At 48.8% G+C, this 14,234-nt stretch overlaps 1 protein-coding gene across 1 annotated transcript; it reads right to left on the bottom strand.

Moving 5' to 3' along the window:
* Window positions 1-10,843: 10,843 nt before the first annotated feature.
* Window positions 10,844-12,967, bottom strand: LOC127295467 (ATP-dependent 6-phosphofructokinase 6). The gene is made up of 3 exons (XM_051325423.2): window positions 12,580-12,967; window positions 11,334-12,456; window positions 10,844-11,253 (listed from the first exon to the last, which is right to left on the bottom strand). The coding sequence occupies exons 1-3, from the start codon at window positions 12,837-12,839 to the stop codon at window positions 11,020-11,022; spliced, it is 1,617 nt and encodes a 538-aa protein (XP_051181383.1). The 5' UTR covers window positions 12,840-12,967; the 3' UTR covers window positions 10,844-11,019.
* Between the last annotated feature and the right edge of the window lie 1,267 nt (window positions 12,968-14,234).

Below are 14,234 nucleotides of genomic sequence, written 5' to 3'. Positions count from 1 at the left end.
AAGCCTTAACAGCATAGTTGTCAATTCAGCTGCACCTGGAAACAGACTTGCTCGCAAGAGTTTAGCAGTAGTAACAGTTTTATAACAGTAGCAGTAGTGAAATAACAGCAGCAGAGTAACAAAGACAGCAGTAGTGATTATAGTAAACAACAGGATTAAAATACTGTAGGCACAGGGATGGATGAACGGGCGTTGCATGGATGAGAGAAACTCATGTAACAATCAAAGCAGGGCATTTGCAGATAATAATAAAACGGTATCCAAGTACTAATCAATCAGTAGGCATGTGTTCCATATTTAGTCGTACGTGCTCGCAATGAGAAACTTGCACACCATCTTTTGTCCTACCAGCCGGTGGCAGCCGGGCCTCTAGGGAATCTACTGGAAATTAAGGTACTCCTTTTAATAGAGCACCGGAGCAAAGCATTAACACTCCGTGAACACATGTGATCCTCATATCACCGCCTTCCCCTCCGGTTGTCCCAATTTCTGTCACTTTGGGGTCTCGGGTTCTGGACAACGATACGTGTATACAACTTGCAGGTAAGATCATAAAGCAATGAATATCATCATGAATTGATAACATGTTCAGATCTGAGATCATGGCACTCAGGCCCTAGTGACAAGCATTAAGCATAACAAGTTGCAACAATATCATAAAAGTACCAATTACGGACACTAGGCACTATGACCTAACAATCTTATGCTATTACATGACCAATCTCATCAAATCCCTACCATCCCCTTCAGCCTACAGCGGGGAAATTACTCACACATGGATGGGGGCAACATGGCTGGTCGATGGAGAGGCGTCGGTGGTGATGATGGTGATGATCTCCTCCAATTCCCCGTCCCGACGGAGTGCCAGAACGGAGTTTCTGGTCCCGAGATGGAGTTTCGCGACGGTGGAAGCGTACTGGATGGTTTTTGACGACCTCGACTTCTCGTCTCGCGTTTTTAGATCGAAACCCTTAAGTAGTCCAGAGGGGGCGTCAGAGGCTGGCCAAGGGGGCCACACGCTAGGGCGGTGCCCCCCCCTACAGGCCGCGCCGGCCTAGTGTCTGGGGGGCCTGGGCCTCCCCCAGGCCTGCCCTTCTGGCTTCGTGATTCTTCTGGAAAAATAAGCCCTTCGACATAAATTCCGAGGATTTTCCTGAAAGTTGAATTTCTGCACAAAAACAAGACACCAGGGTAATTCTGCTGAAAACAGCGTTAGTCCGTGTTAGTTGTATCCAAAATACACAAATTAGAGGCAAAACAATAGCAAAAAGTGTTCGGAAAAGTAGATACGTTTTGGACGTATCACCATGCTATAATTGTATTAACCGAAACATTGATACATGTGTGTTATGTAAACAACAAGGAGTCCCTAGTAAGCCTCTTGTATAACTAGCTTGTTGATTAATAGATGATCATGGTTTCGTGATCATGAACATTGGATGTTGTTAATAACAAGGTTATGTCATTGGGTGAATGATATAATGGACATACACCCAAATAAGCGTAGCATGAGATCAAGTCATTAAGTTCAACTTGCTATAAGCTTTCGATACATAGTTACCTAGTCCTTTTACCATGAGATCATGTAAATCACTTACACCAGAAGGGTACTTTGATTACATCAAACGCCATTGCGTAAATGGGTGGTTATAAAGATGGGATTAAGTATTCGGAAACTATGAGTTGAGGCATATGGATCAACAGTGGGATTTGTCCATCCCGATGACGAATAGGTATACTCTGGGCCCTCTCGGTGGAATGTCATCTAATTAGCTTGCAAGCATGTGACTAGGTCACAAGAGATGACATACCACGGTACGAGTAAAGAGTACTTGTCGGTAACGAGGTTGAACAAGGTATGGAGATACCGATGATCGAACCACGGACAAGTAAAGTATCGCGTGACAAAGGGAATCGGTATCGTATGTGAATGGTTCAATCGATCACTAAGTTACCGTTGAATGTGTGGGAGCCATTATGGATCTCCAGATCCCGCTATTGGTTATTGGTCGGAGAGGAGTCTCGACAATGTCTGCATAGTTCACGAACCGTAGGGTGATGCGCTTAAGGTTCGATGTCGCATAAGTAGATTCGGAATATGAGATGGAATCTGAAGGTTATTCGGAGTCTCGGATGGGATCCAGGACATCACGAGGAGGTCCGGAATGGTCCGGAGAATAAGATTCATATAAGGGAAGTTGATTTCTAGGTTTCGGAAAAGTTCGGGATTTTTCCGGTGGAAGACCGGGAAGGTTCTAGAAGGTTCCGGGGGGTCCACCATGGGGCCCACGACCTAGGGGGTCCAACATGGGCCGAGGGGGTGCATCCTAGCCCTAATGGGCCAGGGGCACATGCCCCTCAAGGCCAAAGTCGGCCACCCTTAGGGTTTTCCCCAAAACCCTAGGGGGGATCAACTTGGGGGGAAGAATTCCCCCTCCCCCCTTTGGCCGCCGGCCCTAGATGGGTTTGGGGCATTGGGGGGCCACCCAAACCGACCTCCCCCCTATATAAAGAGGGGAGGGGGCAGGGGCGTTCACCCCTTCAAGACCAAGTTTTGGCCGCCCCCCTCTCTCCTCCATAGAGTTGTTCCGGCTTGGCGAAGCCCTGCAGCTTTTCTCCTCCACCACCACCACCACGCCGTCGTGCTGCTAGGATTCCGAGGGGATCTACCACACCTCTGCTGCCCGCTGGAACGGGGAGAGGATGGGCTTCATCGACACCGTACGCACGACCGAGTACGGAAGTGCTGCCGGATTGCAGCACAGGATGATCGACTACATCAACAACGAGATCTAATCTCGTAGGCTTTAGAAATCTTCGAGGGTTAGTCTCACATGCATCTCATTGCTTCGATCTTCATAGATTAGATCTTGGCTTTTCCTAGATTGGATCTTGGTTTTGTTCTTGTTCACGATTGTTTTCTATGCAACGAACCCATCATGGGCAACCGAGACTAAAGGGCTACGGTGGGCTGTGGCCAGGGCAGCCCTCTTTAATCCCGGTTGGGGACACCAACCGGGACTAAAGGGTACCCTTTAGGGTTTACCCGGTTAGCTAAATTTTAGATTCTCAAAATTCCAAATGAAAATACGAAAGCAGGAAGATTTTAGTTTTTGCTATAAATTCGGGATTTTTATATTTTTTATTTTTAAAAAAATTAAAATTAATAATTGCATCATGCATGAAGATTACTATTTCTTTTACCCATTTTTTAGATTTTGGCAAAAAAAAATTTAAAAATTTAAAAAATAAAATAAATAAATAATAATACAAATTAACAAGTTAATGTTTATTTATTTATTCAAGATTATTATTACATCATTACTTTTGTTTATTAAAATAATTATTTGAAATTTAAACAATAAAGAAATGTGAGATCGACCAACATGTTAATATGATTGATATGATAGTAGTATCACATACATGCGCGCGAAGCACTCGGATGCAGGATGGGATGGAACTCGGAAGTTAAGCGTGTTAGTGCTAGAGTAGTGGGAGGATGGGTGACCGAGCGGGAAGTTTGACCACGAGTAATTAATTTGACTAGAGATAAGTGTAGTTACAGATAGAGACTAAACTATGCAAATAATTGAAATAATAGAAATTCTAACGAAATAGAAAAAAAATGGAGTGGAAAAAAATTAGAAAAATTCACCTGGGAAGATATTTTTGCCCCGACGCACAGAACCCGCGCGGACGAACCTTTAGTCCCGGTTCGTAAGCAACCGGAACTAAAGGGGGGGAGGGCCTTTAGTCGCGACCCTTTAGTCCCGGTTGCACAACCGAGACTAAAGCCCGTTGTGAACCGGGACTAAAGGCCCTTTTTTCTACTAGTGACCCTCCACTCCCATCACCTTTAAACGCTTTATTGGTCATGTGAACTTATTTGCGACAGTTCTTTATTTGTGTTTGCCATCCATATTTATTTAGTTTACCCTAAGCAGTGATCTGCCTCCTCTAGTCCAACTCTTACGTTGAAAGCTACAGATGGTATTTCGATGTATAATATTGTCTAAAAAAAACTGATTCACTGCTTGATGAAGAAAAAAAATACTGGTATTTTTAAGGAACGGGCAGTCGAACTGCCAATTGATTAGGTAGAAGAAAAGTTTTAATTACAGAAGGCCCGCAAGCGGGTCAGGTGACATAAAGGGCAAAAAATATTGGTATCAAGTTGCAAAGCTCGTGGAAGGTTCGGCCGGGCTATTCCTATGCTGCTCAAGGATATGACAGTATGATCGATGTTTCTATTAATTGCCGGACAGAAGTGCAGCTTTCACCTTTGCTAAAACAGAGAAATGTTCTCATTTTCGTGCAACTGTAGCAGCCTTTTTGTACTTTGTAAGTGAAATGCAGAAACTAACTTGGTACTCGTCCCATGTTTGCAGTTTGCATAGGGATAACGTATTCCGTACAGATCAGAAATTCAGAACCCTGCATGAATTGTAAAAGAAAGCACCATTTGTAAGTAATAAAGTGTCCTTTATAAAAAAACAGAACAAGCATGTGATTTTACTAACTAATATATGAAAACTGAAAATCGTGTTTTTGGCGATGCTATATCCTAAATCTGAGGTACCTTTTTCAATCTGCAACCCCATGAAAGAAAAAACTGATGTACTCTGAAGTATGAAGTATGAATATGACATCAGTTAAAAACTTAAAATGAAGAGAGAGTTGTTTCATCTTTCAATTTTAGTATTTTCCTTGAATTCCATATTCCAGTACAATCCAAAACAAAATGGTGGCATCTATATTTCTCTTCCAGTTGTGTTGTCTGTCAATGTGATCACCATAATTGTTCCCAAACAACATTCATGGAAATAGAAACAAGGCACGGGTTTACATAAAACAGACCATATATTGGATTGAAGCTAGAATGGTACGTCGTGATCCATAGGTATGAAAATGTAAAGTCTTTGGAGAGGTTTCACTTCAGAGTTCGTTTCAATTTTTGATTCAGTATGCATGATTAATATGGAAATCGTTCAGCAATTATGATGGTGAGATATAAAAAGTGATGAAAATTAGATATGATTGAAGCTAGCCCCCCACGCAACGAGCAGAGTAACTTGAGAGCATTTGTGTAACAAAAGTACACGCCAATGCTATAGAAACAAGGGTTTGATTGAGCACAAGACAAGCAAATATTCAGTACATGTAACTCAGGGAATTGACTCCGTACTGTTGCAATACACAGAACACATCGAACCCTCCCCCGACCTAACCCTCCCTCGGGTGGCGGTGCCGCACCACTCCGGGGAGCCCCTCCTCACCGGCCCTCCAGCCCCCTCCAGCCACTCCCTCCCCTCGCCGCCGCCGGAGGTGTCGCCGGGCAAAGCCCGCGCGGCATGGCGGCAGCGGGGGTTTCAGATGGTCGCGATCATGGAGGGTGGGGGCGGCGCTCCTGATCTCTCTTTTGGTGGTGGTGGTGCGCGGCGGTGATGGCCTGGCCGGATCTTGGCCCTTGGGGTCTGGAGGCGGCCGGCTGCTGCGCCTTCTCCTCCGCGCGACGGGATGCTCCGTCTGCATCACATGGGAGCCGGGGCGGCGGCCCCGGGCATGGCGGCGGCGACCTCCTCCCAGGAGGTGGACGACCTCGTTGGGACCCGGGGTTGGGGATCTTGGGATCCCACACAGATCTCCGGCGGTGAAAATCCAGTCGACGACGTGTTTAGGATGACGGGGCAGCCGGTGAAAACCGTGATTCGCTCTCGGGCTTGGCGTACGATGGCGGCGTTGCTTGGCGTCGTTACCTTGTTGAAGGCACTGTCTTTGCTTGTCTCGTCACTCCACTCAGCGAGTTGGAGATGTGCGGCTGCTGGTGAAAATCGTGCTCCGACCCTGGTCATGGCGGGCGATGGAGGCGTTACGCATCGTTGCCTTCTTGAAGGCATCACCTTCGTAACCTGCATCTACCCACTCGTGCTGCTCCGGGGGAAACCCTAGATCTGGGTCTCCCGGATCGGACTATGGCGGCGCTACCTACGTCGTTCTACCTCTTGGGGCATCGTTTTTGGAGCAGCTGGTGGATGTTGGCGGATGTTGGTGGAGTGATATTCATCTACCACATTGTTGGCGCTGAGTCTCGGTGGCATGGTGTTGCAGGGTATCGGCGACGGATGTGGGATGATGTATGCGCGCAGGATGGTGGAGCCGTCTGGCGTCATGGTGGCATCGACGGCAGATCTTGCAAGGTTAATGTGATGAACTCTCTTGAAGATGGAGTCAAGGAAGACGGCGGTAGCAACTTCTGTGGCGTGCCCGTTGGCGTGCGCGGGGAGTCTGCTTGACTGGATGTGCTTCTCACCTGCTATTGGGCGGTTTGGGAAGGCATTTGGTTTTTTGGATGATGTAAGTTGGTGTATTGTCACTCCCTTCATCCCACTGTAGGTTTAGTGAGATGGCTTCGAGATTGATCTTTTGTATTGTTCTTGTAAGATTTTATGAATAATCTAATAAAAAAAGTTGTGTGCATCCTTTGGATGCGGAAGCTGGGGTAATATTTCCCCCATTTTGAAAAAAAAACTCAGGAAATTGACTTGTTACTATTTAATATTTATTATTTATGCTAATTATGCTAGCAATTCCCCATAATCTCCTCCACTTCTCATCATCCAGCACAGAAGAATGTGTTGCCACATTTCTAGAGGCACTATCTTGCCTTTCATGTGAGCAAACCAGCTCCTTGTATGCAGATTTTACTGAATATAAACACATGATTTCTCATGTTCCCATGCTCACCAATCTTCACTCGCTGACTGACGAATAGGATTTTGTAGATCTTGGAGACTGATTGTTCAGAAGCGGTGCGTTTATGGGAGGAAAGACATAGTCTGTGATTGCTCCAATTCTGAAGGAGATTGATGAACTTGGTACTTGTTTTACTGGTTTTTCTATTAATTTTGTTTGTAGATCTGCCAACTCAGTAGCTCCAGTATGCACGTTTCGGCTGTGTACACTCCACATCTATGTGTTGGTTAGGAGTTAGTCCTCAGTTTCTTAATCATTGTATCCAGGTTGATGGTCATTCAGCTATTTTAAGTTAATAAAGCTGGCAGGTTTACCCTCAAAAAAAAAATCTAAACCTACGTGACGTCGTGGTGTGGTGCAATCGGTCGGCTCGATTCATTTCCCCTGGATGAAGAACAAACATTTCTTCTCTGGATCGAGAAACGCGACCAAGCTGAAAACCCTATCCGGCCCAAGTTCTTTTTTCGTGATTACGGCCTGGAAAGAAGGGGTCAAAGTAACAGATTCACATTGGTCCAGGTCTAGCCCATGATTCTGTTGGCCCGCTCAAATCAAGGACCCACTGTAGACCTTTGAAAATCCTATCGGGAACTAGATTTAGGCCTCGAGATTACTGATCGGCAGCGTTCTTTTCGTTGGAACTTTTTTTAGATGTCTTTTCTCTGAAACTGAATCATGAGAATCCGCAAAATCCCCAAGAATTAATCAGAAACCTGAAAATTTTGCTATTCCTCTCACCGTTTCTCCATCTTACTATCCAGTGCGGTTGGTCACTGTTGGAAATAATCTAAACTTTATGTGCCCCTTGCAATAAGATCTTGACGTGTCTGTGTTCGTGATCTTCGTATGTGGTTGCTCTGTGATCAAATCCTAACGCCAACCAGAGCCGTGAGAGACTTGTACTTTGTCTAGATTCGAATATATCTAGGCGTATTTGTTACACTTATTTTGAAAGGAAGATAGTATATAGTAGTGATTCAATTCATGAAAAACGCTTCAAGAAAAAATGCAGATGGATGATGTGGTCCAATTTAACTATCGATTTCAAATTTCATTAAAAAGAAGGTAAAATATTTCTAATTCATTAGTTTAGAAAACGTTTCCCAATTAATTAGAAAAAAAAACCGGGATAAAACCATATAACAAGGAAAAAGCCTCCGAGACGAAAACCAACCCCATAGGGCCACATGCACTCTCACCAAGGGGCAAGCCCACTCAATACAGGATAAACAACATGGCGAGGACAACTCCCTTCGGCATGAGGCAAAGGTCACCAAAGGAGCCAACCACACAAACACAAGACAAACGGTGGCCCGCTTTGTCAAACTAGTTGGTCTCTCGTCATTGTTGGAGAGATGATGCCACTATTGTTTGGAAGGAGCAAACCCGTGATACCCCTGCAAAGGTGAAGAGGCCCGTGTACCAGGCTATGTACAACACCAATAGCAACCCCATTTTTCACACAACACATGGTCCAATGCTCTCGATGTTGCAGAATTCTCGGGCGTTGCAGCCCCGATCTCCACGATCCACCGAGAACACTTCCGGGACCATCGCCCCAACATAACACCGCTTGCTCTTACGTTGCAACGCTGCACCACCTAACTGTCCGCAGCCCAAGCTACCTAGAGCATTTACCAGCAGACCGCAACCACCAAAACAACCACCAAAACATTTACCAGCACACATGGTCCAATCAACGTACTATAGGCCGCCCCCTTCGTGACACGTCGACCCAGCCGATAACCTCGCATCGCCGCACTAGTGGCACGAATTGCCTCGCATGCCAGACCACCGACTTGATTATATCAAAATACTAAGTTTGCAAGAAAAAAATGTAAATTACCAGTTACCACTGTTCTTATCCATGTCCAAGTTGTAACCTATGCAATGTGCCCAGATTACTGTTATTCTTGTCCGGACGTTGTTACCTGCTTCTGGTTCTCTGCGATCTCTGAATTGTTCACTAGAAAAGAGCAACGCGAGCAGTCTTTTGATACAATCGTGATATGCATTTCAAATTCTTATTTATGGCTTTGTAAATAGTCACTAGCTGAAGTTTGATGCGTCGTATGGCTTTGAAAAAATGTAGCCGATCCTAACCCAGCCGCCGCCTAAGCTTCCGCGCCGCGCCACCCCCGGAGAGGTCGATCTCCATGATCTACTCCGGGGGCCGCGCAACCCGTATGAGGGTTCGTCCGCCGATCTGTTGATCTGCTGCCCTCGAGTCTTTTTTTTTCCAATATGTAAATTGGTTTTCTTTTTGCGACGCCGGTCGCTCGACCGGCGTTTTCTTTTTTGGTTTTGCCGATCATAGATCGGATTGAGTCGCCCATCGCCGTAGTCATCACGCGCCTCTACTCCAACCTCGGCATCGACTGCACCGGCCATCTTCATCAACCGCGCGGCATGGCCGCACGCGTCACACACGGGACGCCTACGTGCGACGCAGCAGGCTGTCTCGCCCGCGTGGTCTCCATCGCTGGTCCGTCTTCGCCGTCATCGCCCGGGACATCACCGACAACGTCGCCAACGACTCCAATCTGCGGCACGTCGTCCACGCCATGGCGCGTACAGCGCCGCCGTCAGTCTGATCAACCGACCGCGCGCACGTCTCCGCCAAGCACGTCCCCGAGCACGCGCCTACCACCGATCGAGCTACGGGCTGCCGCTGCGTCGCCCCGTCGGGCCGCAGCGCCACCGCCTTTGGTCCATGCTACCGGCCTCCGACGCGCCTTCCAAGGCGTGTACGTTGCTGGTGGTCTCCCGCCGCTGCATCGACTCGCGACTTGCAGCTACGCCGGCCCCTCGAGCCGAGACGTCGCCGCACGCAGTCTACTTCGCCATCACCGCGCACCGACGTCCCAGGCAACCTCCACGCCGCCTCCCTTGGCGCGCTACGCCACCGTCAGCGCAAGGTCTACGTCAAGCCGCCGGGTTCTTCCTCGCCTACTTCGAGTACCACCGCCGCATCTCCACAGGTAACCTGCATGACCACTTTTGGTCATCGCCGGCCTCGCCGACCACCTCTACGTTCTAGGCATCCAGCATGGCCACTCCTGGCTGCCGCTGGTTTCGCCGCCTTCTACGTCTCCGTCCACCACGACCTCGCGGTCAATGATGGTCCCTTCCCTCGCACGCCCGGTATTGGCAACACCGACGCGTGCCTTCGTCCCCGACGCGTCCCCGAGCCTGGCAAGCTCGGACCAGCGCCTCGTCTTCATCGGCTTCGACAACGTCTTCATCGGCATCGACTCTTCTACGACTGCCTCGACCGCGTCGCCGACTTCGTCTTTGCGTACTCGGTTCTGGCAAAACCGGAGTATGCCTTCGTCCCCGACGTGCGCCTAGTTCTGACAAAACTAGGGCAGCACCTCGTCCTCGACGGCTCGGACTGCATCGACTTCGGCATCGACAACCTCCACGACTGCCTCGACGCGTCTCCGTCACTCTCCTCGCGCACTATGCGCTTGCGGCTTCATGTGCGGCTACCTCGACACCGGCACCCGACCACGACATCGACCACGGCATCCCCTCGCACGGCTACCCCGACCAAGGTTGCAGCACCCACGCTCTTGGCTACCTCGACATCGGCACAAAGGGCTATCACCTCGCATGAGCACCTCGGCACTTCTACAGTCCAAGCATCCGCGACGCGACATCGTCCACGACGCTCCCGCTACGACTGCGGGGGAGTGTCAGCCTTCTGGGGTCCACTTCGGTTTATCTCCAGTCTGACCGTCCACGTCGTTCATGTTGTTCACGACGCTCCCGCTACGACTGCGGGGGAGTATTAGAGATATATTCCGTGTACGTATAAACGGATAGTCTAGGATAGAGATAGAACTCTCGTGTCTTGTCTTGCACTCCAAGATGATCCCTGTACGCCTATATATACTCGCCCATGAGGCTCAATAATACATCCATCTTATTCCGCATATCTCTCTCCCTCTCTATCCTTCTACAAGTAGTAACAGCTTGACTATTACTCCAACATGATTTGTATTAGTTTACTGAGGGGGTACTTTGATCAAAATTAGTAATCAGATACAAGAACAGCTATGCTGATGTATGACTAATACTGAAGATGTGAAATTTTGCAAGCCAGATATAATTATTTCGAAGCATACAAAAGAATACATGTTTTTTCTCCTCCGTATAAACCTTGCTCTATAGCAGCAACTCAGAGAAAGAATGAGGAAAAAATCTTGACAACGTCTATTCTACGGTTACTGTTACATGTACTACAAGTGAACCCTTTGCACCTCAATACGTCGTGCCATTGCAGAGATGGCCATGGCCGTTGCACATTGACATGGGCGAAGCCTTGACGAGCGAGTTCTGGCCCTCGATGAGCGGGATCTGTGGCTCCTCCTCGTCCAGCTGCCTCGCGTTCTCGACGTCCTCGGGGCTCAGGAAGCAGGGCTGGTTCGTGGAGCAGAGCACCCTGGCCCACATCCTGTCGGTGATCACCACCTTGTTCTGCTTCTCGGTGATCCTCTGCAATTGGCAACGCCAAGATCAGCACAAGTAGCATTTCACTTTATCTATGAAATTGACAGTGAGCGTGGTCAACTTACGTAGAAGGGGATGTAGGCGTGCCTGCCGTTGACGGGCGCGACGACGAAGCCGGTGTAGCCGGCCATGGCGCCGTGGAGGGCGCTGTGAGCCAGCAGCGTGCAATAGACGTTGTCGGAGGCGTTGGAGGGCACGGCGCGGATCATGTAGGTCGGGTCGATGTACTTGAGGCTTATTGGGAAGTTGGGCTTCTTCCTGAAGTGCTCCTTGATCTTGTGGGAGAGCCAGAGGCCGACATCGAGGAGGTGCTTGTTTCCGGAGGCGTCGTGGGTGTCGGCGAGGGGCATGCCCTTGGCGATGAGGTCCTGGCCGGCGCCCTCGGCGAGGACGATGACCATGTGGCCGTTGTCGCGGAGGCGCCTCTCGGCGAACGCGAGTAGGCCGTCCTTGCCTTCGAGGAAGAAGGGGGACTCCGGGATGAGGCAGCAGTCGACGTCGCGGCTGGCGAGTGTTGCGTGCATGGCGATGAAGCCGCTGTTGCGGCCCATGAGCTTGACGACGCCGATGCCGTTCTCGGTGCTCTCGGCCTCGACGTGCGCGGCGTTGATGGCGCGCTGCGCCTCCTCGACGGCGGTGTCGAAGCCGAAGGACTTGTCGATGACGGCGATGTCATTGTCGATGGTCTTGGGCACGCCGATCACCGCGCACTTGAGACCGCGGCGGCGGACCTCCTCGTGGATCACCGCGGCGCCCTTCTGCGTGCCGTCGCCGCCGACGATGTAGACCTGGTTGATGCCGCGGTCCTGGATGCTGTCGACGATCTTGGCCGTGTCCTGGCCGCCGCGCGAGGTGCCGAGCACGGTGCCACCGCGCTTGTGGATGCCGTTGACGGAGCGCGGCGTGAGCTCCACCGTGTTGCGCGCGTAGAAGCCCTTGTAGCCGCCCTCGATGCCCACGACGTTGGTGACGCCGTACATGTCGTGGAGGCCGCAGACGAGCTCCCGGATGACCGTGTTGAGCCCCGGGCAGAGCCCGCCGCAGGTGACGATGGCCGCCGACACCTCGTCCGGCTGGAAGTAGACGCGCTGGCGCGGCCCCGCGCGCCGGAAGTGCGTCCCGCGCGCGCTGTTCTCGTGCACGACGATGTTCTTGGACACCGTGTCGTCCGCGTTCACGAAGTACTGCCTGAGAAATCAATCAAGAACAATGGAGCAGGATTTAGACTCGGAACGGTAGAGCGAAATTAGAATCAAAATTAATGAAACTACACAATTAGTCGATCAAGATCGAGAGGGAGAGAATTCTTACTTGACGACGGAGTAGGCGGGATGGTCTTGGAGGGGATTGGGGTAGCTCTGGAGCTGAGGGAGGAAATCGGTGAGGTGCGGCACGTCCTCGAGGACATACCCACCGCCGCCGCCGGCCAGCTTCTTCTTGGGCAATTTAGTCTTCCTCGCCGGCGCCTGAGGCGCCGTAGCCGGCATCACCTTCAGGTCAAGAATCTTATGCTGCGGGACGCCGGCAGTGATCGCGGGAGCCGAAGCGAAGACGACGGTAGGGGCCTCCATCTGCAGCACGTCTGGGACAGGGAATTGCCCGAGAAGCAGGGAATATAGGGTTGTTAACTCTCGAGCTCGTGTTCTTCTCGGTGTAGAATTGATGTGAGGAAACGGCGGGCAAATTTATAGCTCTTGTTATCGGTGTAGAGTTGCTTTGGGCGAGCGCCGAAACGGCGACTCATTGTTCTCGGTATCGTCTTCGGAATACACGTGGGTTTTTGGCCCTCGGATTCTCAGCTTCTTTTTTTTCTTCTCCGGTTTGTTCTTTTTTGTTCCTTGTTCCTGATTGGGCAGTTGTCTGGTATACATATTTTTTGGGCGTCAGATGAGTGATCACATTATTTTTAAGTCCGAACGTCCACTGAAAATTTGGACCCATCATTCCTAGAAACTTCTCTTATAAAAATATAAAAAGAGCTACTCTCTAGCCACGAAGAACGTACTTCCAACTTACTTTTCTGGACAGCCAAGCCATATCAATTTTGACTGAGTTTATACAAAACCCAACAACATTTACAAAATCAAATACTGTATCTATATGATAAAAATATATTTCATACTAAATTTAATGGTGCTACTTTGGTGGCATAAATGTTGATGCATGTATGTAGATACGTAACTTAAAAGATTTACACCCAGTCGCTGCATAACTAGGATGCACACATCCGTTTAAAAATCCAGTATCAAACAAAAGATTTGGCTAGGGAGTTTATTTCCCAACATGGGTGGCTGTATAGTCGGAGGACTGAAGCCAATGGAGCTTTATAGTAGTTGGCTTTTTACATCGTTCATTTTATCTCCTTTTGTTTGATACTGAACTTTTAAACGGCTGTGTGCATCCTAGTTATGCAGAGGCTGGGTGTAATGCTTAAAACCATTTTATGTAATAAAGCGCCCCTTATCGAAAAAAACTTAAAAGATTTTACTTTTGTAGTGCTGCGTAATTAGTAGTTAGCAATGACATTCATATGTGGTGAAACTTTATATCTTAAATGAGATGAAATTATGATTTAACTGTAAATGATCATGGATTTGTTACCTTTAATTGTAATTAAGTGTTTTGCGATGCTTATGAGAATGTAATTACGGCAAAGGATTTGTGCCGCACTTATCTTTATCATGGTATTAAACTTTTTTTGAGACAAATGGTACTAAATGTTGTGCCATCTATATATGTACCATGGTGTTTCAGTCTTAGTGCCACATACGTGAGGGCACGGCAGGTAGTGATGTGCCGCGCGTAAAATGTGTCTGTTCTGCAGGTTCCCGGATGCAATTTTCCAGGCGTCTTTTTTGCCGTGCTAGTGCGATGATTACGGGAGTTCCTTGGCATTTGAAAACACCTGGGCCCGCATGTCGTGTTGTGGTGTATAGGCTTGTTTTGCAACCCATTATGCTTCAGAT

This window comes from Lolium perenne, chromosome 1, assembly GCF_019359855.2.
Source record: "Lolium perenne isolate Kyuss_39 chromosome 1, Kyuss_2.0, whole genome shotgun sequence".
Taxonomy (NCBI): Eukaryota; Viridiplantae; Streptophyta; class Magnoliopsida; order Poales; family Poaceae; genus Lolium; species Lolium perenne.
The sequence above is the reverse complement of the archived record's forward strand: the minus strand, read 5'-3'. Positions and strand labels throughout refer to the sequence as shown.

Coding starts and splice junctions, on each gene's coding strand:
- LOC127295467 (XM_051325423.2), bottom strand. CDS start 12,839: ATGGAGGCCCCTACCGTCGTCTTCGCTTCGGCTCCCGCGATCACTGCC. Junction 12,457..12,579: donor CCCGCCTACTCCGTCGTCAA/GTAAGAATTCTC, acceptor TTGATTTCTCAG/GCAGTACTTCGTGAACGCGG. Junction 11,254..11,333: donor ACGCCTACATCCCCTTCTAC/GTAAGTTGACCA, acceptor TGCCAATTGCAG/AGGATCACCGAGAAGCAGAA.